At 41.7% G+C, this 27,217-nt stretch overlaps 1 protein-coding gene across 5 annotated transcripts in view; it reads left to right on the top strand.

Annotated features, from left to right (window-relative positions):
• MAP4K3 (mitogen-activated protein kinase kinase kinase kinase 3) overlaps positions 1-27,217 on the top strand; it is a 960,603-nt gene that overhangs the window by 323,032 nt on the left and 610,354 nt on the right. For all 5 annotated transcript variants that reach the window (XM_069235044.1, XM_069235047.1, XM_069235048.1 and 2 more), the window contains exons 8-12: positions 3,279-3,351; positions 9,929-10,060; positions 10,224-10,286; positions 10,376-10,457; positions 23,315-23,425. In XM_069235044.1, coding sequence (XP_069091145.1) covers positions 3,279-3,351; positions 9,929-10,060; positions 10,224-10,286; positions 10,376-10,457; positions 23,315-23,425 — 461 coding nt within the window. The remainder of the gene's footprint in view (positions 1-3,278; positions 3,352-9,928; positions 10,061-10,223; positions 10,287-10,375; positions 10,458-23,314; positions 23,426-27,217) is intronic.

The following is a 27,217-nucleotide window of genomic DNA, read 5'->3' as shown; positions in this document are numbered from 1 at the left end:
AACTTTCACACCTAATGGAACATGGCATAAACTGTGGTCCACAACTTACCTGTCCAGCTTAGTGACCACATTGCTAAGTTGGTTGCAGAGTGCCTGTATGCCAATATACAGGCAGATTCTGTTTCCAGACCCATCGAGTCTTCTATGGCTCTAAGCATGGCTTTGGTCAACTACATTTTCATACCCTGTCCAGTTCAGATTGACAGACATGACTTCGGATGGAGCAAGGCTTTCTGGCAACAAAGTGGCTGCCATGCTTGAGTGTTTCATGGCGGGCAGAGCATCAGCTCAGTCTTCGGGCTTTCAGTCCCCAAAGAATGAAAACTGCCGGTTTCACAGATTTTGGGGTTTTTCAAGAGAGTTTGGTATTTATTGGTGGGCAGCCCTCCTAGCCTCTCCAACAGAAGCACCAGCTCCTCAGGCATTACAGAGACAAAGGCAGGATCAGGCAGACCCAACAAGCTTCCTTCTCACCTACCTCCCTCCCTCCCCTCTCATCTCTTTAGTTTGTCCTTAGCGGAGCGTGTGCAGTGTGCGGGAAGGCGGGTAGCTTCCTTTTTACAGGCTATAATATCGGACCAGCGAGGGTCCCTCAGATTTTTCAAAGGTGGTATGCCCTACCCTTCTAGTAGACCCCTAGCAGTCCCTTCAGTCAGAGGACTACCTTTGGATCCTACAGAAGGGGGCAGTCCTGCTTTAGAAAGCAGCAGTGGAGTGGGTGCCAGAGCAGGAAATTGGGCTGGGGGCATTACTCAAAGTACTTCCTGGTTCCCAAGAATAACAGTGTTTTTCTTCTAACCCTAGATTCCAGGCTCCTAAACATTTACCTATGCAAAAGCACACGCTGCTGTGCCTGGCTCAGGTTCTTTTGGTAGTTGAAGCAGAAAACTGGATGGTGTTGCTCGAATTACAGGACGTGCACTTACCCATTCCATTCTGCAGTTGCAGAGGAGGTTCCTGGTCGAGTCCACTCACTACTAGTTTGAAGTCAGTTTGGATTGATTTAGGTACCTTTAATATTCACAAAGGTGATGGCAGTGGTTGTAGCCATCTCAGGGGGTTGGGGGATCTCAGTGTCCCTGTATCTGCACTGACTGTCCAAAGCTGCTGCACCGCAGAGTGTGCTGCACCACTACCTACTAGTCCTAACCCTCCTAATATCAGTGTACACCAGTGGAAAAAGTGGAAAGAAATATGCAGCACAATGGGAGAGGTACTGCTGCTTTATTCATGTGAGGGTATCATTCAGCTAGCCCATTTGTGCAGGTCTCTCCCCAAAATGTCAGAAAGAGCTGGAGAAGGTTATTCTTTCCCCATCCGGCTTGCCAAAGGGGCTTGAATTCAGTTTGACACTAGGGCACCAAAAAACTGCTCCATTGTCACGTCGCCCTCAATTGAATCCTTCTCACCAATCTTGAGTATAGTATCCCCTTACAATCTTCCACATTGATCAAGTCCGGGGTTTGGTATTTTGTTACCCCCCACCTTGCCCAAGATAAATGAAAAAGGGCATATTATTGCTGTAATCTTTCACATTGGAGGATCAGTGGGCGCTTAACAACTCTCCCTCCCACCCATGGCAGACAGGGTTGGGAAAGTGTACCCTGCCTTAGACAAAACTGGAAGGGCGTAATGAGCCACTCAATATTTTGAACCACTCCATTCTTGGGCGCTGGAAGCAAATGGAAGGTAATACCTGTCTCCTTTTTTGTTGCAGTTGTTCAACACACCATCCCCAACCACTGGAATGATACGGAGGGAGACTTATATCAAACTCCTGCCTTTGGAAAGGTAGAGGATAAAGCCTGCAGATGTCACTTACCTGACCATTGGGCAAAACAAAATCTACTCTGCTCCCTACACTCGGGAAAGGTGTTGGGGGAGGTGGGGCCCAGTCCCTACGTTTGGTCACTGTAGGGAGTGCAGGGGGGGAGAAGTATTTTGGTGTTAACTTAGTTGCAATTTCATTGAAAATGGCACATTTTCATAATGAAACTACAGTGTACCCTAAACATGTGCATTCCACTAAAAATGTATGCATTGCCTGAGTGAAGTTGCCAAAAACTGGTCAAGGCGGGGTGGAAAAAAAATATACCATCTCACCTGCAGGCAAGGTGGGGAGGCTCAGAGTCCCCAAAACCCCAGCAATTGGGCAATGCGAGGGGCCCATATGTATCACCCCTGCACTTCAGCAAAAGTAGGGGTGGGTAAAAGATACAACCCCACTGTTTAGCAGAGGTGTGGTAAAATAAAGGTTATCCCCCCGCCCCCACCCAGACACACTTATCAAAGCAAGGTATGAGTTCACATTACCACTGAGTTCGAAAGGCAGGTGTACTGGCTTAAAACATGTTGCTTGATATGGAAAATGTGGTACTCCTAGTCCTAAATCCAATTTTTAACACAAACTCACAGGGCCTGGTCCCAGTTGTATTCCACTCCATTATCTTTCAACCAAAAGGGGTAAAGCTACACATGCTTATTTACTGCCATGAGCAGAGCTATGCATAAAACAGTTCTGTTTTATTTACTTTGGCACATGTCACGCTTCTGTGTACCAAGAAGAAAGGGGACAAAAGTACCTGAACTACTATGATGATTTTGTTTGGTTTGTTTGCTCGATTCTGTAAGGGTACAGTGCTTGAATGTGAGGCAGCTGTTTATTAGCTTGAATTCTGTCTTGTATTCTGACAAAAGAATCCTCTGTCGGAACACACTGAGGCTCTTTGTTATAGGTTAGTCCTCATAAAAAGACTATATGAGACATGAAGTTAGATGCAGAAACACAGCACTTCAGGTTAGTCTTGGCCCCACAATTTGTTTAATTACTCTCACAAGCCTTCTAGAAGCTGAACCCCATTGTCCTTGAATTTCCCCATAGCACCTCCTTCTCCATCAGCGTACTCCTTTGTGTTAATAGAGCTGTACTCCAATCACTCGCTCACTAAATGGTCCAGTTTTCATGGTAGAAATTTCTGTAACAGTCGTGGAACATTTGCATATAATTTAACACTTAACTTGTGCTAATAATGGGAATGAGCATTCATTGTTTTTACTAAAATTTTGATCGTGGAAGGTGTTCACAGTGTGTCTATTGCTATCGACTAGTTATTCATGCTAAGCAGTGTCTTTATTGTTCACTACACAGTGAATTTTAAATGTTTTTTTCCAGTTATTGGTGTGTGTGTGTGTGTATATATATATATATATATAAGAAGGTTGCTGATGGTCATTTGCGAGACATGTTTCTAGAAATATCTTTTTCTGTTTGATTTTAGCCGATTTTGGAGTTTCAGCCCAGATAACAGCAACAATAGCGAAAAGGAAGTCATTTATTGGAACACCTTATTGGTAATGTTTGTCTTTCCTCATAATTATGACTTTTTTCTGCTGTAACTTTGGGCACACCTTTGAATTTTTATCATGCACTGACAGTAGTTTTCAGAAAGTCATACGGCTAGAGCTTACTGTAACTAAATCTCTTGCCACATCTGTGAACATTTTTTAGTTTTTTTAGCAGTGATATAATATTGATGTTTGAATGTATTTGGAAACCTAATATTTAAATTATAATGCTGTGTTCATTTACTTGCTCTGATAAAGTGACGCTGAAACAAAGTGTTAGCTGTTACCAACTAATTTATGTCCAGTAGGATGTAACTTAGACTTACCAAAATTATACACGATCTCTCAGGTAGAGGTTCCTAGACAATACACCCATAAAGAATGTCTGGATTGCCAGTGTCTTTAAAAAAAAAAAAAGTCACAGCTGATCAAGAGCTATATGTCTATTCCTTGTTGCAGCATCAGTGACCAGTGGAAAGCCACAAGATCTGAGCCCTTATTACATCCTAGTCCATGTGGGTGGTAAAACAGAGGCAGAGGAAAAAACATTTTTGCTACCCACCCAGTGGTTTCAATCTTTATTAATGATGAAGCAATATGTGAATGAAAACTACGTGATAACTTGCATTTGGGCTAAGGGGCATTGTTGGGCTCCTTCCTCATGATGAAACCCCAACTTCTTGGGATAGAGATGCCTCACAGAGGCAAACCAGAGCTACCTATAGAAGTCACCAAGAATTAGACGAGCAAAACTGTGGTCTATTTCTGTGCAGTGTTTACCCTTGCAACACCAGATACGTAATGCTGATAAACAAATTGAAAACAAATTGAAATGTAAAAAAAATGAGATAGATATCATCTTGCAAAAGTGTCTAGTGGTTTGCACATTGCACACCAGATTGAATGTAAATAAGACAAGTATTTGGAAAGCGAGTAAGTATGGCCTTGGCAAGCTGGTGTGGTCCAATGGCTGTTCTTTTATTTTTATTGTTTGGCTACAGGCTGTTGTAGCTGGCTGCTGGCAGTGCCGGGCAGTTCTTTTCAGGTAGATGTTCACATGCAATATTAAACAAGTCCCTTTTAGTTCAAGAAGCAGTGGCTGAAGTGGACTGATACATAACCGCATGTTGTATGCTGTGGTGGGCATAAGCAATATGTGAGTGATATTTGAGGGAACCAGCAGATGGCGAGGACCTGATCCACAGCACTCTCTGTATGTACTTAGGTGAGTATTTTTTATTCATAGGTTTTGTGATTACATAAGGCTGGCTAGACAGGTAAAGCAGTCCATAGGCCAGACCTAAAAACAGCACTATTGAGGATCCTCGACAATTTTTTTGTTTTTGTCCCAGTGGTGGATAGATAGAAAATGTAGTGCTGTATGCCTACGCCAGAAGTGTCCGGGTAGGTCCAGAGGAACCAGACCCAAGATAGGTTTTCAGGCGTTCCAAAAAACTACCCCCCTCCACCTTCTGGCTTTCACCAAATCATTGTGAATAGTGTCATCAGCACTTTATATCCTATATCTTTTTCCGGCTGATTACAATTTTCTCTGACTTAAGGGAAGTGATAGGCATGTCAAAAGGATTACAGTGATCTGTCATGACTCTTCTCTTTCTGAAGATAGTTGGCCTTACCTACTAGTACCTTGAGCACCTGAATGTGAAATTAATCACTGGTGTCACATCCTGGATTCCCTATGCATCTTCTAACCTTCAGAAACTTTGCTTGGTATGATTGTCACAAAGCTCCTCCACCTTACCCAAAATAATTTCACTATCTCAAAATGTTACCTCCTAATAGGCAACTGGAAACTTTGAGTTTGATGCATCAAATTACTATACACTGAAAGGAGTGGTCAGCATTTTGGACAACTCATTTTGCCACTAATATCCAATCTCCCACTCATTATGCCAGCAGTAGTCTTAGCCTCATTAGTTTGCAGATTGTGAACCCTGTTATAACAAAATGTCACCAACTTTTCTGGTGCCTCATCAGTTTCTCCATCCTGGATGAATTCTTTAAACAGTTGAGTTTCTAGCAAATCTGGTATTTCTTGTCCCAGTAACATGCGTAATAGTAGACAAGATGCCTTTCTCCACGGTCTTCCAGTCACAAAGCTCTCTAATGGTTTGTTCACTCTCAGATACACTTGGATTGCTTGACAAGAATTTGAGTAATGTAGTTACTCAAGTAACCCTGTACCATGCACGAGGGCAGATTGGTGCAATCCCTAAAAAGAAACTGGTTTCAAAAGAATCCCACCTCCTACTAAAGTATCAAATATTCAGCTAGAGGTAAACAATACTCCCCTCTTGCCTCATTCCATGTTGTGCCCATTGTCATAGTTTAAACATTACTGAACCATATGTTTGTTGCCAGGTCACATATTTGACAACTTTGTTGAACATCTCTTCTGTGTATACATTGTACTGGCTACCATCCCAACAGCAATATCAAATGTGTTCCCTGCTTGATAGTTGTATCAATCTTATGTGATATTTCTGATCCAAAACATACCCTCTTCTTTGTCAAACCGGAAGCCAGCAAGACTGCAGAGCTGCTCACTGCCACCAAAACTGCCGTCTGTCATTCTAATTTCTTGGAACCTCCTTTAGTTTGAGATATTAAAGATGAAACGTAAAAGTTGTTAATGTTTGTCATCCAACCTGTGTGCTCCTTATCACATGGATTATGAATGATTCTTTCAAACAAGGGAATGATTGAGGAGCTCATAAATAAATTGATAGCTCCCTTGCAGAAGAACGCATTGGACAAGGGCAACACTAAAAAATGATTATAGAACTCAGCAGCTACTGAGAAGTTCGACCATGAAATACCGCTACACTGACTCCTCCATGTCTAAAGATTTTTGAAGTTCAACATTTTGTTGTTCACCATCTTTTTGCCCCATCGTTGTCACCTGATTAAACTGGTTTCCTACATATAAACTGCAGTCCACATTATTTATGTATCCTTACTCTGCATACTCTTGAATATCTAAGTTATCCTTCTCTCAAGCCTTTGAAAGTTTCGACATGGGAGAGGCCCAAAAGATAAAGTGACATGCTATGTGGACTGCCTTACACATGCATCAGATGCATCAGAAGTGTCTTGAGTCAGGATGATTCCAAAAGTTTTGGCCACCCAATTGTACTTCCATTTGATTTTCCACTCAACAATCCCACCGCCCAATCCCAAGGATCCTATAGTTCACTGTTTGCAACCCAGGTGTTATTGGATTCAGACCCTACTGATTCCAGATTGGAGAAGTATCACTAAAAATGCAGTCCACAAGGTAGCTGTATTCTCTGAAATCCTTGCTGTGCTACTCCTCAATAAATCACCCACTTCTTGGAGGTAGTCACCTGAAGGATCAATTACTTAAACATACTCCACAGAGACATTATGATGGTCCACCTTCAAAGAGCACAAAAGTATGTTTTCTGCCTCAAAGTACATCTCAGCTTTACCATCATGACTCTGTTGACTGTCAACAAACAAGTGGGCGAATTGAAGATCTACACAGGCTCAACTCTCCAACCTGTTTGCCCACCAGCTCAAATATAAATATTTTTTTAAGGCAGAACATTATGGATACACTTCTCCTCTTTCTGACACTAACACCCTCCTTAGCTTATAGTTAAGGCTGACTTTAAGGAAAGTACTGAATATATTCCTATTCTGAAAATCCTTTAGATCACTTCAAAGTTGACTGCCCCAATGAAGCAACCATTCCTTGAACATGTGATTTCAAAGGATGTGATGGTCCAATTCTTCAACTTTCCATAACCACTGCACTCACCGCATCAAAAGGCTTTGAAGCAGCCACAGGACAACACCAACATTATAACAAACAGTTGTTGTTAATCAAACTAATTTAAATAGTTGTTATCCTGATAATCTGGCTTCTTCATTTTGTGGGTATTAATCTCCTTGAAATATGGAATTAAACATAAAACACCGATGACCATTCGGTGTATGGGAGCGGCTGAGAGAACACTCAGGCACACAGGATGGTAACAATGGTTAGAGCCACCAGTTGACAAAAAGTGGACGCCATGATTTACATAAAAGCCCGCGGCTACATGCCTTGAGGTCATTAGAAAGAAATATCTCTGAAATGGGACTTTCTAATCAAATTTAGGCTGACGGGCTGAAGAAGATCTTGGGAGTGGGTACACCAATTAAAGTGGTGTGTTGTGAGCTCTAGGTGTGTTGTGCTGGCAAATGCCTTGGGTCAATGCAGAGGTCTTCTAGCTACTGCTAGTAATGGGACGACGAGGAGGAATGATTCAAACCTGTGAATATATGAAAGACTCCGGTGGTGAAGAACGGTAGCTACCAGGAAGTATCTTTTTTTATGTTTGCTATGTGTCATGTGGTGTCCGCTGTAAATGACTACGAGGGTTGTTCTGTTCTGAAGATGAAGAAGTGAAAAAACTATATCAGGATTGTAATCTGTGACATTCTCGTTCTGTCAAGACCTCGGCAGTGGGTACATTAACAACTGACTTGAGAAGAGGTTAAGAGGTGGCGATAGCATGTGCTCTTGATAACCTCTGAAGTGTCACCACCAAGCATTTAGGTTAGTTCTAGGCAAGACGATGACAAAAGGTGTTTTCTCCAAAATGGAAGAAAAAGAGTTGTGACTCCAGAACCAAGCACTTCACATCCTCAAGCCTGATAGCAAAAAAACCATCTAGACTTTGGATTTAAATTGGGCCTGTTCAAATAGAGTTCAATTAATGCAAACTTGATATAAAGTTATTACAGCTCTTTATATGAGCACTTTTTACATTACATGATAATACATTCATTTTTGGTAGCAAGGGTAGATGAAGTGATTTGCCCAGAATCACAGGATGTTGAGCCGGCGCTGAGACTCAAACTGTGTTCCCAAACTCCAAAGTCAGCAGCTCAGGGCCTTAAGCCACATCCTCTCCCTAGGGTTCTTTGTCTGGTGGTGTTGGGGCAGTCTGGGAATAACTCGTTTATTTTTACATAGTGGTTGGTAATATAGGTTCTGCCATTTCATAGACTTCAAAGCATGTGCCTTCCTTGATAAAATCGCTAGATATCATTTGCATCAACCTTGCAGCGATGAAGAGGTGAATAAGCTACATCAGGATTGTAATCTTTGACATTCTTGTTCTGTGAAGACCTCTGCAGTGGGTGCATTGATCAGCTGACTTGAGAAGAGCTTAACATTAGGCGATAGCATGTGCTCTTGATAAAGTCCATGCAGTCACCAACCAAGCACACAGGAAAGTTGTTGTCTCCAAAATGGTGGAAAAGGAGTCATGAATCAAGACGCAAAGACTTCACAGCCTCAAGGTTGATAGTATAAAAATCATCTAGGCTTTGGATGTAAATTGGGCTTCTTCAAATAGAGTTCAGTTAGTAGAGGCAGCCATTTTCCTAACCAAAGAAGCTAACAAAAAGGTGCCACAGTCAGAGGCGCAGCGTATCATAGGGCACAAAAGTAGAGTTAATTCGAAAATACTTGTAAAAACATAACATTCCATGTAGAGTGGAATGTTTTTTTGTTTTTTCTTCTTTCTAAACAAAACGTGACCATATTGCTCTCATTTTCATCACCTTGGATCGACTTCTGATTAAAGCCAAAACTATTAGTTAACGGGCAGTCCTAGCTTGCTAAGTTATTAATTTGAGCAGATCGGACTATCTGTCCTAGAAACATTTTTCTGGATGTACAGGCTCCTTCTGCCCTTTTTATACCTTTTTTTCTGTAAATGCCATCTTGCATAAAACTTTGTAGTCGTGTCGCACTACCTTTTGACAGAGAGGCTTACCACATACTTCCCTGCTTTGCAAAAAGATTAATAATTTATTCTACTATGGCATACTTTTCAGTTCTGATAACGTATATTTCTAAAGAGGGCCAGTAATTATATTACCAGCGCCATCAGAATTACAAATTTGTTTGTTTAACGCTGGGGCGCAAACTGCTGATAAAAGTCTAACCCTTCAGGTGAATCTCTGGAGAATAATGAGGAATTGGTAACAAAATTGGATGTGCATTCCCAAGATCCCAGTTAATACAGCCTTTGTTGATATGGCATGTGTAAGGTCAAACTTTGTGTCCCTATCAGTGCTGTACCCCTAGAGTAAGTGGTACCCCCTGATATCAGTAACTTAGGGGGCCAGGGTTACCAGGTACAAATCTGAGTCACTGGTAATAAGGCCCTTGTTCTTTTAATTAAGGCTCGTATTCTTGTGGAATTAACAGTACCATATCTATCTGCTAATTTTATCCTCACTATTTTTCTTAGATTTTGATTTCCAGATTCCAGCCACTGTTGGACATTGTTCTATGTAGAGAGTTCTGAGGCCTAGTTGTCCATATACTCGCAAATAAAATAGCAAATGTTTATTGTAATGTGGCAGTTACTTCAGTAAAACATCAGATATATCATATAGTGTTCATAATCTTCTCAGTGGTACAGGAATTGTTTGAAGCAGTGTGTTTTAAGTGTGTTTAGTCTAAATAGTGGTTATATCTCAGTATCTGCAGTAAAGATGTACAATATTAATCACATCCCTAAACATGCTTTCGTAGGATGGCACCAGAAGTTGCAGCTGTGGAGAGAAAAGGTGGATATAACCAGCTTTGTGATATATGGGCAGTTGGAATTACTGCCATCGAACTTGCAGAACTCCAGCCCCCTATGTTTGATTTGCATCCAATGAGGTAAATGTCTAAAAATAACTTTTCAATCAGAAAGCTGTAACACAAATATAGTTTAAAGTGTTTTAAAAGGAATAATTAACTGGTTAATGGTCAGAAAAGTAGGTTTAGAGTTTTTCTTTATACCAAATTACTCCAGTTCTCACAGTACGTTATCATTTTTCAGGGCACTTTTCCTCATGACGAAAAGCAATTTTCAGCCTCCCAAATTAAAAGATAAAGTAAAATGGTAAGCAGTGTGATCATACTCTTAAAGTGCCTGGTAGAACTTTGTGTGTTTAAAATTTCTAATGCTCTTCCACTTCATTTCATTCTAAGGTCAAATAGTTTTCATCATTTTGTCAAAATGGCGCTCACAAAAAATCCTAAGAAGAGACCGACAGCTGAAAAATTACTCCAGGTATACTAGTGTAAGATTTCCTTTGTCATGCAGTTTTCACATGACCTGTCTACATTTTAACATGAAAGCTAAACATTCAGTCTATGATGCTTAATTGTAAGTACTTTATTATTGATAATATTTGGATCATAGTTACTAATAATTTACATTGCTCAGTGCAGATAACATCTTTGTGTGCTTCTGGACTTGCAAGTATACATTTCAGTCAAGAAGGCAGATGCAGTCTTGAATTAACAATAACTACCCATTGCCATTTGTGTTGTTATGTTCAGTGATAATATTTAATAAGGCATGGTAATATTCTTTTTTTTTCAAGTTAGATTTTTACAAATGTGAGACACTGTACTGACAAATAGGTGGAAAGTGGAAGATTCCACCTTGACAACGACTTGTTGCTTAATGAAAACAAAGTAACTTTGAACCAGATCTTCTAGGCTTTTGTGAAAACATTAATCAGGGACAAAAATAAAGGATTAATGTGTATGCCCAGGAAAGTTAAGGTAAATTAAGAACATTAGAAGAAGCTAATTCAAGGTCGAACAACTGAGAAGGTGGGTTGGTTTTTGAGCTCCAAATCTGTGACAGTGGTTTTGCAGCATGAATCCTTTTCTGGATGCACAAGCTGCGCATTATTCCACCATCTAGTGGTTTAGTCCGGAATGTTGTATTCTATTAGAGTTTTTTTCTTTTTCTTCCGGGGGTGTTGACCACCATTTGGTGCTAGTCTATCCTTTGTGTGACATCAGACGTCATCAACTCAAGTTAAGTGGATTATTAGAAATGACAGAGGAGAGTTAATTCCTCACTCAGTAAAATTACCAAAGAATGTCCCACCCACTTTAGGAAATTGTAAGCTTCTGACCAACTAGATACTACCAAACTGGAAGATAGCTTTAACAAATGTTGGTATACCTAAAATAATTCAGGAAGAGAAAGGCGCACAGGGTGAAGGACATAAGAGCAAATGAGTCGATAGGTCTTTAATGACAAGTCAACAGAGAAACCCCCTATTGAAGGTGGGTGATAAGTTGAATTCTATGAGTGTAAATTCTATGAGTGTAAGATAGCCCTGGTGTTGAAAGGACATAAACTCTTCTGGTGGCTACAGCCTGATCTTAATATGACTCTAGGAAGGATCTTCCCTTGTGCTCAAATTACCGCCGTACTTCTTTCTTAATCACAGGTATGTAGATCTTGACTGAATTCCTGGGTAATAAATTGAGGAAGTTGTCCGTTGCCTTAATACACTTCTGCTAAGTCTGATTTATGTTGAGGTGTTCCCTTACTGAAAGTATGAGGACACTCTTACATACTATGAGTAGGTACTTAATGACCCAAATGTGAAAAACGCTCTTTGTTTGAATGTGGAATAAGCCATTGATTATGTTGAGTAAAGTTATTTTCCTGCACCATGGAATGGTTTGGTATAGGTCCTGGCTTTTTAGGCAAGATTAACCAGCTTTAGGCAAATCCTGCAGTGAAAATGAACTGTGGGAGGGTTTCTTATCAGAAGTAGAATATAGGTATGAATGAGGGGTTTCCCTGTTGCCTCTTATTTCTGCTTGCGCTTCAACCTCCAGCTTTAGCCATAGATAGTATAAAGGAGAATGAAAGGTATTAAGACACCAGCAAAGACAGAGAGACGGTGTCTCTGCTTTCCTCATCTTAGCAAACCCATCTTCCTCATTACCACATTTCATCACAATCATAACAGACTTCTCATCATTATCGTGCTACAGAATAATTGGAATTAAAGCAAGATTGTACCACAAACTGCTAATTCGTGGAGGAATTCAATAGGCTCAGACCAGTTCATGTGGATCCCAAAAAATCTTAAATACTTAGGCATGTTGGTGAACAGGTGTCTACAACACATGTTACACAACAATGTATGATCGCTAAATGAGGTTCTTCCCCGCTCTATCACTGTGGTGTAAGGTAGAAGTTGTGAATATGAGTATTGTGCTGAGATTTCACTGTATTTTTGCCATGCTGATACAGACTATACTTATGCTGCGTCTAGCAGAAAAAAAACTCCATGATAAATGTCTTTGTTTGGGACACAGCAAGGACACAACTTCGAATTTCTACATTGATCCAGTATCAGTTTATCGTGTCCCTTACATGTTCACAAACTATTAAGCTCCTAGACTCACACCGCTTGTGCACATGTTTAGTTGCAAGAAAACCCTCTAGCATGGGTAGAGATAGCTGAAGCTCTTTATTGGCCTCAAGAAAATCATAAGTGCTTTAGAGCATTGATCAACAGAGCAAAGGAGCCATGATTCAGGTTATAGTATGTGCATGAAAACATGAATTACAGTACATACACAACACTTAAAATATGCTCATTTTTGCATGTTGCCACGCTTGTGTGGAGGAATGTCAAGCTTCACATTTTGGGGGAGATCACTGCCATTGGAATTATTTGTCTAAGATAAGATGTCAAATGATTGGAGTCTTGCTGTCCGATTGCTGTTTCAGCTTATTTTCTGAATAAGAAATCAAATTTGGGTTGCAGTCCTAACACTGATTTGGACATACCCAACTACTTGGGGGCAGTTTAGGAGCTTGTATTAGGAATATATGGGGGGAAATGGTCTAATACGATGTATACTATTGTAATGATTCATTTTCAGTGCCGATCGATTAATATAAAATGTGTGCACAACACTACAACAGATGTGCTCATTAAGTTTCTGCAAGCAGTATTCCGCAATGGAGGTATACCCAAAATTCTCATTACTGATAACAGGGTACAGTTTACTTCTGATGCAGTGAGAGAATTACTGAAAGAAATGGCAGTTTGCCACCATAAAATGGCATCGTACCATCCTCAGGTAAATTGTCAGGTGGAAAAAAATAATCTCATTTTTAAGGAATTCATACAAAGTAGTTGCGAGTACTGTGCCTATAGAGAGAGTGATAGAAAATTAATCTGGTCCTATCAAACTGCACTTGACACTGTTACAGAGATAACCCTGTTCCTCTCCCTTATTGGTAGGGACGCTGGAACCAAAATGGCACATACATGGTTGAAAAAAAGCAGTGCTCAAAAGTAAACAGACAAGAAATTAATGATAAAATTAAGATTCATCAGTCAAAATATACATGGAAATATATCTTTGTATTCAGTGGGTTAAGCTCCCACTTCTACATCCTGGGCACTGTGCACTAATTAAAAATCTCAGAGTACAAAAGGGGTTGTTAGTGCACCCCCCAAAATCAAGGGTATTGAATGAAATGCAGTTAATATGGAGACTGGCCATAAATTGATTGTAAATAGAATAACCAAATACTCCATAAATGGTGAAGATATTATGCAGAATTCTTCCTTGGCTACACAGTATGACATGACTGATGAAAGAGGGTAAAAATATTCTATGCGTTATGACACGAAGGGCCTGATTTCGTTTTTGAAAACTGTCAGTTATTTCTAAAGCACTGGCAGGAACCACCGTCATGGCGGATCCTGTCAATTATTTTTACAGTTTGGTGAACAGCTCCATCAAGATGGCGGAGCCGTGGACAAAATTAGTTTCTTTTTTTTCTTTCAAAAACAAAACCTCAAAGCCTCTATCTGTAACACTTCCCTAAAAAGCAAGCACTTGTGAAAGAATAGAAGAAGCCAATCATGGAGGTAGTAAAAACACTATGCTCCATGCGAGGGATTAACTAAAGCTGGACAGCTTAAAACAAATAAAGCTAGCAAACAGAAAGCATGGAAGTGTGAGTGGCAAAAGGCAAAGCAATGGCTAAGCAATGGGCAGGATGCATTTTTAGGTCCGCTTCCAGCATGTCCCCAATATGTCCTTGAAAACAGAGAATTGCTCTGCCTGGTAGTCTTCGACCTAAAAATAAATCAAAGTTATCAAGGTATATGGGGGCGGAGCTTGACCAGGCTGTGTGATGGCTGCTTCTCAGAGAGGTTCTGCCGGCCAAGCCAAAAATCTGTCATAATTCACCCATCACTGGGCTACCACTTCACACAATGTCCTGTGCAAGTGAACCCCAGGTTGAGGTGCTCCCTGTGTGTGAAGCCGTGGGCTGCCTCTGCTTACTACACAATGATGTTGGAGAGAACGGAGGGCCTGTGCAGTTGTGGTCGGGCCCACGCAACTTGGCCAAGCCTCGATCGCAAGTCATCATCTAACTCGGATGCCTCCTATCTTGGCCTGGACTGACAGGGACTGGGCCATCCGCCACCTGCTTGCCTCTTGAAGTGTGGACATTGGGTGAGGTGACCAACTGTGTTCTGCAGCCCGGTGTGTGCACTGTGAGCTCCAGAGGCTGCCACTGACAAATGCACTGGGAAGAGTGACTACCTGGTGGGGGAGCGGTGCGAGGCCTGTCCTGCTTTTACATTAGATGCCCTGGGGGGTGCAGTGTGTGCAGCTGCCAGTCTCCCGTGATGCTTGGGGCTCTCCATAAGATTTTCGGACCAAGACGCAACAGTGATGTGGGCCAAATAATACATTGCAGCCCATAGTGAAACACTTTTTCACAGATGCCAACGCTGCCCTGAAATTTGATAAGCACGCAACCAGAATTCAACACTCACCCTGGGAATCACCTCATGCACCCGGTAAATTTAAGACGAGGGATAATGATTAGTAATCCAATGATCTTTGCCTTTCTAATGTCTTCTGGGCTTTATCTGATACTGTTTCTCTTATGTGTGTTGCACCAGTGCACAACAGGTGACCACTCTCACAACAATGACATGGGCGAATGAACAGACACGAGTGTCCAGGGATCTCCTTACCCTGCTGTTGACACAGGGCGGGTTGTGGGCACTCAATATGAAGTTAAATGCCATATATGCCGAGGCACAATTTCTTCATTACCGGCTCCACCCCACACTATTCTAGCTACACATGGCCATAGAGCTAGACCAAGCTCCCCAGTGGCCATTGACCATGGTGCTGTATGTACCTTACAGAACACCAAGAGATGAAATAGCACAGTGGAGTGTGTGCGCTGGGCATGGAAAGGACTACGTAGCAGTGTGAAACTGCCTTGCCTATATGCTCTTTCTATTCCTATAGCTAATAACCTTTTAGTCCTGCCAGTACAGGATAGGGGCACGATTGCACAAGCGCAGGGGTAGCAACTTAAAACTTTCTCTGACCTACATCCTGAGGATAGATTCACTCAACCATTCGAGACTACATCAGTTCCTGCCCCTGCCTTAACAGTCACTCTTTTTTATTTTCAGCTTAAGGCTACATGTCGTGCTGTTCATGATACATTCCCCACTCCCCCGCCTCCTCTCCTGGCATTGGAGTTTATTCATGTTTCTTCTTCCTCGCGCAAATTCATTACTCGCTAGTACAATAGTATGCAAATCACTGTTCACTTCCCCAAAAGCTTGCAGTGCATGGGATGAATACAAGACCTCCCTCTACCAGCCAAACAGTGAGAGTTGTGCTTGGGATCTCTCACCCCTAGTTATAGACTGAGACTCATTAATGTTAAGTTTCTTCATAGATTATATTGCATCCCAGGAAAGCTATTCAAGATGGAGCTTATACCGGACCCACAGTGCCTTCTCTGTGGTTTTCCCCAAGCTACCTATATTCACATAACATGTCTATGCCGGAAGGTGGCATAATTCTGGAGGGAGGTGAATGCAGCCATTCACACTATCACTGGGCACATGCCACACTTCTCCCCTGTGGGGGGGCCTTTTGGGATATGTCTCGAATACACCTGCTTCCCAAAGCTGACTCACTGCTATGCCCTTATTATTAGTGAAAAGTAGAGTTGCTATACATTGGGGTAGAAGACCAGGGCATACATACAAGGCATGGTTGCCGGATGCAACATACTGTCAAGAGCAATTAACAAAATATTGGGAGCTGATGCCTTTGGCTCCTGCCCCAAGGACATTAGGGAGCCCTTTCTTTCTCTTCTACATCAACACGATTCCCCCTTGTTGTCAACTGATGATTCTTAATTGGGGTCACATTCTGTACAAGGAGGTGAGCAACCAACTCCTGCGGCTCTTCAGTAAATAATGCAGCAGCATTATTCTTGTGTTAGTCTGAGTCTGTATGCACTGACTTTTTGTTGTATAGACTATGCATACTGTTTAACTGGCAGTATGTAGTTCAGGAATGGATATTTTGTTCCTGCTCTCCCTTTGGTGTATATTTGTTCTCATTTTCCTTATATGTTGTGTTTTTTTTAATGGTAACTGGCAATAAACAAATATTTTTAAAAACTTTCTGGGTATAGTTTCGCTCGCCTCGTCCCACCCCCAAAAAAAACCTTTAAATCGTGCTACGTTTTACTTGCAAGGTGCACACTCAAAGTTAAATTCTGGTGTGCAAACGTGTCCCCATGGTTGTTTTTTTAACATTATTTAATATATTTGGGCAGACAAAATGTCGAGCAGTTGGGCTGTCTTTCTCAGCTCTTGCCCCCAACTTCTTAAAAACATACCTTCTGTAGGTTTGTGTGTTTTGTTTCCAAAATTGTTTCTTACTCTGTTGCTTATTAGAGCGTGAAATCTGCTTTTCTTGAGTGTTTTTGAACTCATAGTTGCCAAAATACAGTGAAAGTTCTTACCAGGCGATGCTCCTGAGTGTCGACTGTCATTTTATGAACAGTCTGTAATTCCAGTCGTGGTAATTGAACTGACAATGTACGAATTGCAGTTAGTCAAGCAGAAGTGATGTGCGACTTGTTTGTTGTCATGGTGTCTTTGTGTGGGAGGGAATGGTGAGCAGGCCTTCCCCTCCCTAGTACATGGCCAGGTTTCATTACTAGAACTAGGCTCCAAAGTTGATTCTATATCAGAAAACCGATGAGTAATCCCTCAAAGTAAAAAGGGTCCCTTATCATACAGGGAAAATTGCTCTTCCAAAGCAGAGGGACTATCCCGTAGAGTGTATCCGTAGTAAAGGATAAACACTATGACAACGGCCTAAGTAGACCCAGTCCGTACTAACCCAGGATCCGGGAGTCAGGAAAAAGCAGTGTGTGTGATAAATCGCAGCACGTGATAACGCTGCCGTGTTCAGTGAGAAAAAAATCCAAATCTGCTTTGGAAGAGCATTTTTCCCTGTATGATAAGGGACCCTTTTTACTTTGAGGGATTACTCATCGGTTTTCTGATATAGAATCACCTTTGGAGTGTTAACAGAAATACTTTGGTTACCCAAATGTTAGTCTTTGAGCCTTGAAGAAGTCCGTGAGGACGAAACACGTGTTGGCTGTTACCGAACTCTCATATACCTGTTCTAACATATGGACTTTAATATCTCTGTATATCTATTCGACTTCTCACTACTAAGGATTAAAGCATCTTCTGCAAATTTATTCATCTTGGACTTATCACTTTGGAGTGCCCTGGTTGCTCGTTTTGTCTTGCATTTTGTATTTTACAGCACATGACATAGGTGGTTCCTTTTCCGCCTGTGTTTTTGTGCATTTCGAAACCTGTGGTGGTTGGGTTTCCGTACCAGGTTGGCACCCTCCACATATGATATGTTACTCTGGACTTCTCTGTTTCAGATGTGCGACGTTTAGCATCGACCACCTTATTGAGTAACGTTGATTAATTACATTATACGTGTCCTTCCACTGCCCATTTATAAAGCTGCCACATTTTTTCTTTTTTGTTTAATCACTTTACCAGAGTGACTGTTTTTGAGCTGGCTGCCTGGTGTGCTTATCCCCCACTTGTTTTCCTCCCTCTCTCATCAATGTTGCTTTCCCCCCGCCATCCCTCCTTTTGTTGTTCTCTTTAATATTGTTTGACCCAACCTGTCCTCCCCTCTTCTGCTGGTGTCTATTCTCTGTGGCTTGCCCCAGCCCTTTCCTTCCACCTCCCTTGTGCATATTGCCTCTCTAAACTCACCCTCCCTCCCTGTTATCTCATGTCTCCCATCCCACAACAGAAACAAAGCAAGCATTGGCAAAGCCAGGAGGTCTCGCCTCTGCGAGTGCTATTGGATTGGTTAATGTCTTTCAGCTATGCGGTACAGCAGCATTACTGTTATGAGGCATGGCAGAAAGGTAATAAAAAAAAGCGCTATGAGAGTGTAATAGTGCTTTTACTCTGGTGGGACGGTGTGGAGATAGTTTTTTTTTTCTGTGCGGATGGGGTGCAGGAAGCAACACCGAGCGTCAGAGGAGGGGACGAGTGAGACTGGTCAAGTAACAAAGCAGGGAAGGTAGAAAAAAAAATGCGGCCAGCGCTGTCCGCAGCAGTGTTTTTTTTATTTTTTTATTTTTTTTTAATGTTGGAAAGGATTTGGTGCGAGCATCAAAATAGGAGATGGGGTGGAGTAGTACAAGGCAATCAAGAGCACTGAGAGATGCAAGGTTATTCACTAATAGATACAAGGTGCTGTGCCAGCAGATGCAAACTGCAACAGATACATGGTGATGTACTTACATATAAAAGCCACTGTGCCAAAAGATGCAAAGTGCAACAGATTCAACTGTGGAGCTTTAACCGATATGTGGCTCTGTGCCAACAGATAAAAGGTGCAGCAGCAGATGAAAGGTGCAGTGCTAACAGTTGAAAGTGGCCCAGAGGCCGCCTCAAGTTGCTAGAGGATTGAGATGTCATCATAAACGCATCCAAAGTTCTGCCTGCGCACATTTTATTAATATTTCCTAGTCTCAGTTTGTGTTCACACAGCATAAACAGGTGAGTTTTATAGTGAAAAGTATTTTTGTGAGAGGTGCGGAGGAAAGGCACACATAGAAACGGGAAATCCTGAGCCAAATAGTGTTAACTGAAACATGTTACATCCTCCTGGGAAACATGCGAATAATGTTAAACTGCTGAGCTAACCATTACCAACTAAAACTTGCTCCGCCTTCCTGGAAGATGTAGATATACTGCTGGAATGCTGACCCCGCAATCCGCAACTAAAGATGACCCATCCTTCAGTCAAGACGAGCATAAGCAGCTGAAATGTTGATCCCAGAACATATGATGTTCCTCCTCAAAGAAGTGTCTTGGCCACTGGGTCAAAGGTTCCCGTATGTGTAAATTATCTGATTAACTGAATGACCTGGTCACCTTCACAGAAGGTTACGTTCCTCTTACCTTGCTCTGTTGCTATAGCAGATCAATGGCCTGAGTGATTGACTGAATGGAAGCCCATTCCCAGAACTTAACATTGAGGGTTCTGCCTCTAGCAGAGTCCAGATCCAAGGGAGGACTGAGTGCACCCCTCATAAAGCTAGGGAGGAAGTCAGCCTGAACAGCTTGAAGTGTCAAATAAAATCTTTGTAAACAGCCTAGAAGAAAAAGTCGTCCAAGGCTGCACAGTTTTCCGTTTTCCTTTTTCAGGAGATGGTTTATAAATATATGGAAGATGCGTCAACATCTGCATTTTTATTAATGTAGCAGCTGGTTCATCTGCAGCGAATCTCAGACAGCCCTGGAAGGCATCTTCTGAATGTTGGTCCTTTCTTTTATTATGGAATCTATTGTAATCTTCCCACCCTGCTTATGAAGTCATCACTGCCAAACAAAACACCCCAGAAAGTCTAACACATTTTTATATCGCTTCCACCATCGAAGCAGCCATTAGCACCAGATCTTTTACCTAATCCGCCTGAAACAATTCTCATGCACTAGTGCTTGTGTGTGTGCTCTAGCTGACGAGTAACAGCTGCACATCATTAGACGGTACACTTCCTTTTACTTTTGCACACTTTAAAATGCTGAAAGGAATGTGGGCAAGTCTGAGGCTTTAAATCATAGCAGAACTGTTAGCAGATAAAACAAGTAGATGCTAATGCCCTTTGTGCGACCAATCACTCATGCAAAAAAATTAAAAAGCAAAGCGTTTTTACTTGCACACGCCATATTCAAGCAGTAAAGCCGGGAGTGGGTCTGGGACATTTGATATCGTCTTTGAATGCACAGCAAATGTGACAAGATAAAAGAAGATTTACAAGCATGTTAACGCAGCTTGGAGCCAGTGAAAACACAAGTGCTCTTGTTAAGTGCTCTTTAACAAAGAAAAAAGTAGTCCCTAAAACAGATCCTAAATTTAGAGCAGTGAATAAATAGAAGTAATTTGTCCATGCTCTCGGACACCAGAAGAAGCATGACACATGTATGCCATGGACAGATGGGGAAAAAGAATAGGAGAGCTACGATGCAGCCAGGAAAGGGGATGCTGGTGGGCGGGCTGAAGCCCACAAACTATATGCAACATGTCTCTTTGAAAGTGGATGCAATGTGTAGCCCAGACCTAAAAATATGACATGACACAAACAGCACTGGTCATGTGATAAAGCTTTTTTCCACACACACTGTCTCTCCCCCCCCTGTGTTGCCTCCTGCCCCTCCTGCAATAAAAAAAAAGCACTGACACAGCACTGGCGATGTCATAGATTTTTTTTTTTTTTGTACTTTCAACTATGCTGCACAGCCGCTGTACTGCTGAGCAACATGGCTAAAAGACATTGACAAAGTAAATAGCTCTCTTGTAGTTGAGACCTATTGGCTTTGCCAGTGCTTGTTTTCCTTTCTTCCTGCACCTTTCATGTAGAATCCTCCTAAAAATGTTATTGTAACTGAACTCTGTACAATGATTTGATGCACCTATTAACTCTTGAATCACACAAGTGATTTTGTCCATCTATTCCCATATCAGATGTAACCTGTGCCAAATTTTAGAGGTGTCTCCCTTCCCTCCCTCCCTTTTTACCCAGTATGACACAAACAATGAAATAATGGACACACCTTACACCCCTCTGACTATACCGGCCAGTGAGTGCTAATTTGCCATAGATAAGATAATGTAACCAACACATAATCCAGGTACCTCTAGCTGCACCTCTTTCATTGCTTTACATGTAACTCTGAGCTTTTTACCCCCATATATCCTATAGGGCTATACACCTTTAAAACAAAGGGCCAGATGTGTGTGTAGCTTTGTATTTGCAGTTTCCCAATTGCAAATCTTTGCGATTGGCAATTAGGAAATCGCAAACGGCAATGTGCTAATGTGTCTTAGACACATTTAGCGGTTCCCAGTGAGTTGCAAATGGACCAACTTCCTCAATATTCATGAGGTAGGTTGCCATCTGCGACCCACTGGGAATTGCTAAAAACACAGGGATGGTGGCCTGCTGGGGTCAGTAGACCACCATGTCTCTGTTTTCTTTTAAATATAGCAATGCTTTTTTTTTTTTTATTTTTTTTTTGCTTTTTTTTTAAATGCAGCCCGTTTTTATTCGTTTCCAAAACAAAAATGAAAAGTTTTATTTTCATTTTTTAAGATTAGGCGGTGATTCATAGGACCACTGCCTGCTCATAAAAAAAGTTTTTGCGACCATTCACAAAGGGGGACGGGTCTCTTGGACCCCTTACCGTTTGCGAAAGGGTTACCACCAAATTGAAATTGGTGTCAAAAACCAAATGTTTTGCGACCACATTTCAGTGTAGTCATTATTAGGAAGGGACGGCCTTAACACTCCCCTTCCTAATACCGAATTGCTAACCCTTTTTGTGATTCGGTAATATGTTACCGAATCGCAAAATAGGGTTTGGTACATACTAAAATGCTCTTTTTCAGGTCACAAACAAACTGATTCTTTGAATCGGGTTGTTTGAGAGCTGAAAAAAGCCTCATACATCTGCGTCAAAGTACGAGCCCCAACAGGAACACATGATTGACGCGGACCAAATTTCCCCCACATAGATGTATACCAAGGGGATTACTAAAACAGGTTAACTCCAAGTATAAATTACAATGACACCCTTAAGAATAGTAGCCATGCCAACCATGTAGAATTCCAGATATGCCCTAATACACAATGGATCTTCGCACTTATGAGATTTTTTATTTACTTTTTCTCACTTGCTATACGTTGTTTTGACATGGTTTTCAACACATTTGCAGTGATATTCACAACTTCTTTTTTTAACGAAAAACATCATAACATCATTTGACTAGATTTTGTTAGAAGATTGCATAGGTGATTGTATTGTGTATATTTTCTTAAGTGTTTCAGCTAAGAACTGTGTAACATTTTGTCCCAGGGAAAAATAATGATAACTGCACATCTGTGTACAAAGAACGAACCAGCTACCTCTCAGCAGCTACGTTTTGCATACTACAATTGCATGTCTGAGCTTTATCGTTCTCTGTAGATTTGAGTTTTATGTAAACGTGCCAGCATCCAAAACTCTTACACAGTAACACATAATCGTGGGGAGGGAGGCCATACCCACCATCAGAGATGCATAGGCACATATAAAAGACAACTTCTCTTCAAATTTCAGGTATTAGTATACAAACAGAGTCTGGACGCCCCGTTCTCTCTTACATATAGTTATTTGGAAGTGGCTGCATTCCAGACTAAAGTATTTTGTAAGTTGGTGTTTTAACAACATATGATCTGCATTGAGTGACCGAATGACAATATCATGGTCTTTGGAGGAGCCTGACTTGGGGGAAATAGGCAATTATGCTTACCAAATGATGCAGCTAATAATTCTTTTGTTCTCTGTGTCTGAAAATGTGCTGTGGTAGGATAGTTTTCAGATTCATATCTCAGGAATTTAGATGTGAGTTTACATATTTGTTTGATTAGTCCAAAGCAAATAAGTATTACTAGTTTTTGAATTTGGTATACTTCTTTTACATCTCTTGTAGTAAAGCAGAGTTGTATGAATAAAAGAAACCTTCACAGAAATGAAGAGATTTTAAGTAGGCATGCTACAGCGTCCTGACTTCAGACTACAATAATACTATTTGTCATGATAATTCTGGAATGTTTGTGACAAGGAATATTCATGTTAAATAATATTGTTACCAGAATACAATAAAACTTTGTGTTTACTTTTATAATTTTTCACCTTTTTCTTACAGCATCCCTTGGTCTCGCAACCATTAAGCCGTAGCCTTGCAATAGAATTATTGGATAAAGTGAATAATCCTGATCATTCAAGTTTTCACGACTTTGACGATGATGACTCAGAGGTAACACTTCCAGACACTTGTAGCAATAAAAGTGAAATATTTTCATATTACCTTTGAGTCACAGCTTAAATTATTGAATCACAGGATTCTTATATGCATTTTACATTGATATTGTTTAATAAAAAGATGTTATTTTGTTTATTGAAGCATGGGAAAATTTAATTTTGCATTCCATAGTTTAGCTAAGCAAGATACATCTCGATTAATTATTTGGCCAGCAGTAACTTAATTTAGTAATTCATGGTTTTCAGCACACTGTCTGTAGTAAAAGTGTTCTTTTTAATGCAGACAGGTGTCTACATCCCTTAATTCCCCATTCCCAAGTGTCCATTTACCTGAATGCTTGACATTGAGCACGATGGAGTAATCATAACTATAAGTAAATATTCCTCTTTCCGTTAATCATGTATGTTTTCATACATTAATATTATTTGCCCTGGCATTACCTCTGATGTACATAATCAAATCGCTGTTTGCAGTGTGCCTACATAGCACATTGTGTGTACAAATTCAAATATTTTCAAAATGTGCTAATTTACTTTTCATCTAAGATGAGGGCTTTTTAAAAATTGTTTTAAGAAATTCTTGTATTTCTTATGCATCCTCTAACCACAGATTTCTCACCTTTAGAATATTCCAGCTGCCAGACTGTATCTGGATAATTTTTTAGCATATCCCCTGCACTCCGCTTGTGCAGCTTTGTGTCAACTCTTCTCCGCCCCAGAAGTTGTATCTGGAACCACATACGTGCACCACCTAAGCATTCTAAGGTTAACCCCTTCCTTTCTGCGCCTTTGTACATGGAGCTGGAGACAGCTATTAGTTTTTCGTTGTCAATTAACAGGCTTTTGTCCAGATATTTCCTGTGTCAAAAAGAACATATTCCTTCCAAAAACTACAGGGTATAAGCCCTGTAGGGGACTGTCTGTGACAGATCCCTATGAAATGTGCCATAGATGTCTGGGTTCAGGCCACAACTTAGTCATGTAGTGAATGTGCCCTGATGAACCCAAAGATGATCCGCTACTGTAATGTCAATCTGTATGTCACCAACACTGCATGTCACGTAAGATCCATCCTTGCTCTAAGTGGAGGACACTGACTAGTTGCTGCCGGTCTGGTGACAGGTCATTGTTGTGATCCAAGTAAAAAAAAAAAAAAAAAACAAGCACAAGATTTGCAAGCGGGCCTGTTCATCTTCGCCACTCTCCTGCTGAGAGGTCGTTTGGATGTCAAGGTGGTTGGACCACCCACCCCCTGGTTTGATCGTGATCACCTACTGAGGCACCGATTTCACAGCTGGTCACCATTTATCCCAAAGTTCTGATTAGTTGACAATGCCACAACAGATTGAGTCATTCAAGGAGGCCATCCTCCACATCTTTGGCACCTTAGCAGCTCCCTCCGCATACATCCAAGGAGGATTACAGTTGGGTTACTTCTTTTGGGTCTACCCTTGACACCGTCTGTTCCTCTCCAACATGCTTCAGGTTCAACTTCAGAGGCGACTCCAAATCTGGCAACACGATCCTTGTCCGTTCCAACCATGTCAACACTGGCACCGATACCAGAGGAGGACGTTGATCCTGTTGTCCTCTCCAACTCCTTCTTGACCTTGACCCCAGTCGCATTCTGGAATGCTTCCAAAATCTGCTTTGTCATGGTCATTAGATGACCATAAGAAGTCTTTGACCTCCATTTACCTTCCATTGAGGTAAAAAACAATGTCCCCTTTAAGGTGCTACAGCCTGGATAATCTTCATAGGAACCCTTACTGCCCTTTAACTAGTGCCTAACTGACACCTTCATATTTTACAAACCCTGCTGTTGCCCAACAGAAAACAGACATGTGGCACTTCGCCACAGACCTACTCCTGGTGACCCTTTTTTTCTGATGGTGCACCCTACTACTGAGCCTGGTAGTACAGGAAGCCACCACCAGAGTTATCACTAATTCTTCCCCAACTATGCTTTTAAAGAGTCATAGAGAATTGAGACATTTGGAAAGAGGATGGTTTCTTGCGCTAACTTCCCCTTTTGTTCTCTCAACTCTGGCTGGTTTCAAGGCAGATATCCCATGCCTTAAAGGTACTCAGTAACAAAAGTTCTACCTGCTGTTTCGGAGGGATTCCATGCTAACTTTACAGACCGTTCAAGATGGCCAGGAAGTAGCTAACTATGATATGTGGGAAGGCCTGGACACAACAGACTGTTTAGACCGAAAGATTGATTCTAGCATGGTGCTCCGGCTTAATGCATGGATGAAATCCACAGGCTGGTCAGGTGACATTCAGACTTCCCTTTGACATGCCATTTGATGGGTCTTGACTCTTTGGCGTGAAGGCAAATTCAGCCCTCGAGTGCTTCAAAGAAAATACAGCTACTGAATGCTCCCTTGATCTCTCTACACCCGCAAGGTAGTATCCACAGCAAATTACAACTTTGAATGCATTGCTAAGTACTTTGCCTGTGGACAACGTCACAGCCCATCACCCAACAACAGCAGCCCTAGACCTTTTGGGGTTGTTGTAGGCCCGCAGGGACTACCAGTCCCCAGCCCCTCCAGCAGCTGCCTTCAAGCTGCTTTAATTTACCCTAGCGACACAAGGCCACACTAATGGGAGGGGAGGTAGGTTCAAATATTTTCTCCACAAGTAGCAGGGAATTACATTTGACAGGTGGGTTGTGCAGATAGTCCAACAAGGCTATTCCCTGCCATTCCTTTCTGTCCTGCCGCATCCCTCATCCTCCAACTTCATCAAACAGGGATTTGGAGAACAATTTGTCCTTTTTGCTGTAGAAAGTTCAGGCTCTTTTACAGAAAGGAGCCATAGAGAGGGACCCGACCTTGGAGATCAGAACTGGGTCATACTCCTTCCTGATTTCTGTTTGTGCCAAAGAAGGGCGCAGGCCTCTCCCCCATTTAGACCTTCAGTGCCTCAGTTTCTTCCTGCAGAAGGACAAATTAAGAATGCTCATGCTGGCTCTTGTTCTATCAGGCCTGATGGGGGCGACTGGATGTGGCTGGAGACATGCAGAGCATTAATTTTCAGCCCACAGATGGTATAGGGTGGGCCACAGTCCTTTTCTGTTTGCTGTGCTACCTTTTGGCCTCACTAGTGCTGTTCAGGTGTTAAGAAAGGTGATGGTGATGGTGGTGGTCGCTGCCCATCTTCGGAGATTGGAGATACCAGTCTTCCCCTACCTTGACGTCTGACTTTTGAAGGCAGGTTTGCCACAGCCAGACTTAGACTATCCTCCAGAGGTATGTGAACCTCCTTACATTTTTCAAGTTCATGATGAACCTGTTGAAGTCACATCCAACTATTTCACAAAGGCTCTCTTCCATGGGAGCCATCCTGGAAGCAGTGCAATTTCAAGCTTTCCCTGTTTATCAAGGATCAAGAGACCAGGTCATTCAGGCTATGATACTGATGTTTCAGTCTCTATCCTGTATCTAACCAAGCGTGGCTCTGAGGTCTCTTTTCTTTCTGGTCCCCTGCTTCGTCAACCATGCAGAAGACCCATGCAAGCTCTCTAGTAAGATCTGAAGTTTCAGAGACCCAGCACCTGGGGAACTTGTCATATTCAGCCAGGTTTTGGAATCAACTGCAAAAGGTCTGTAGTGGTGGCTACGTGACTGTATTTAAACTAGATGCAGACCTCTCTCCTTTCACCACCCAGAGATGGGCGGGGTGACAGGTACATTATTGCTGGTTTTGGAAAGATAACTGGGAGAGGTGGAGACCAAAGGACTGTAGTCTGTGGCTCAGACCCTTCTGCACATCAGTT

Source organism: Pleurodeles waltl, chromosome 5 (assembly GCF_031143425.1).
Source record: "Pleurodeles waltl isolate 20211129_DDA chromosome 5, aPleWal1.hap1.20221129, whole genome shotgun sequence".
Classification (NCBI taxonomy): Eukaryota; Metazoa; Chordata; class Amphibia; order Caudata; family Salamandridae; genus Pleurodeles; species Pleurodeles waltl.
This window is presented reverse-complemented; position numbering and strand designations above follow the sequence as displayed.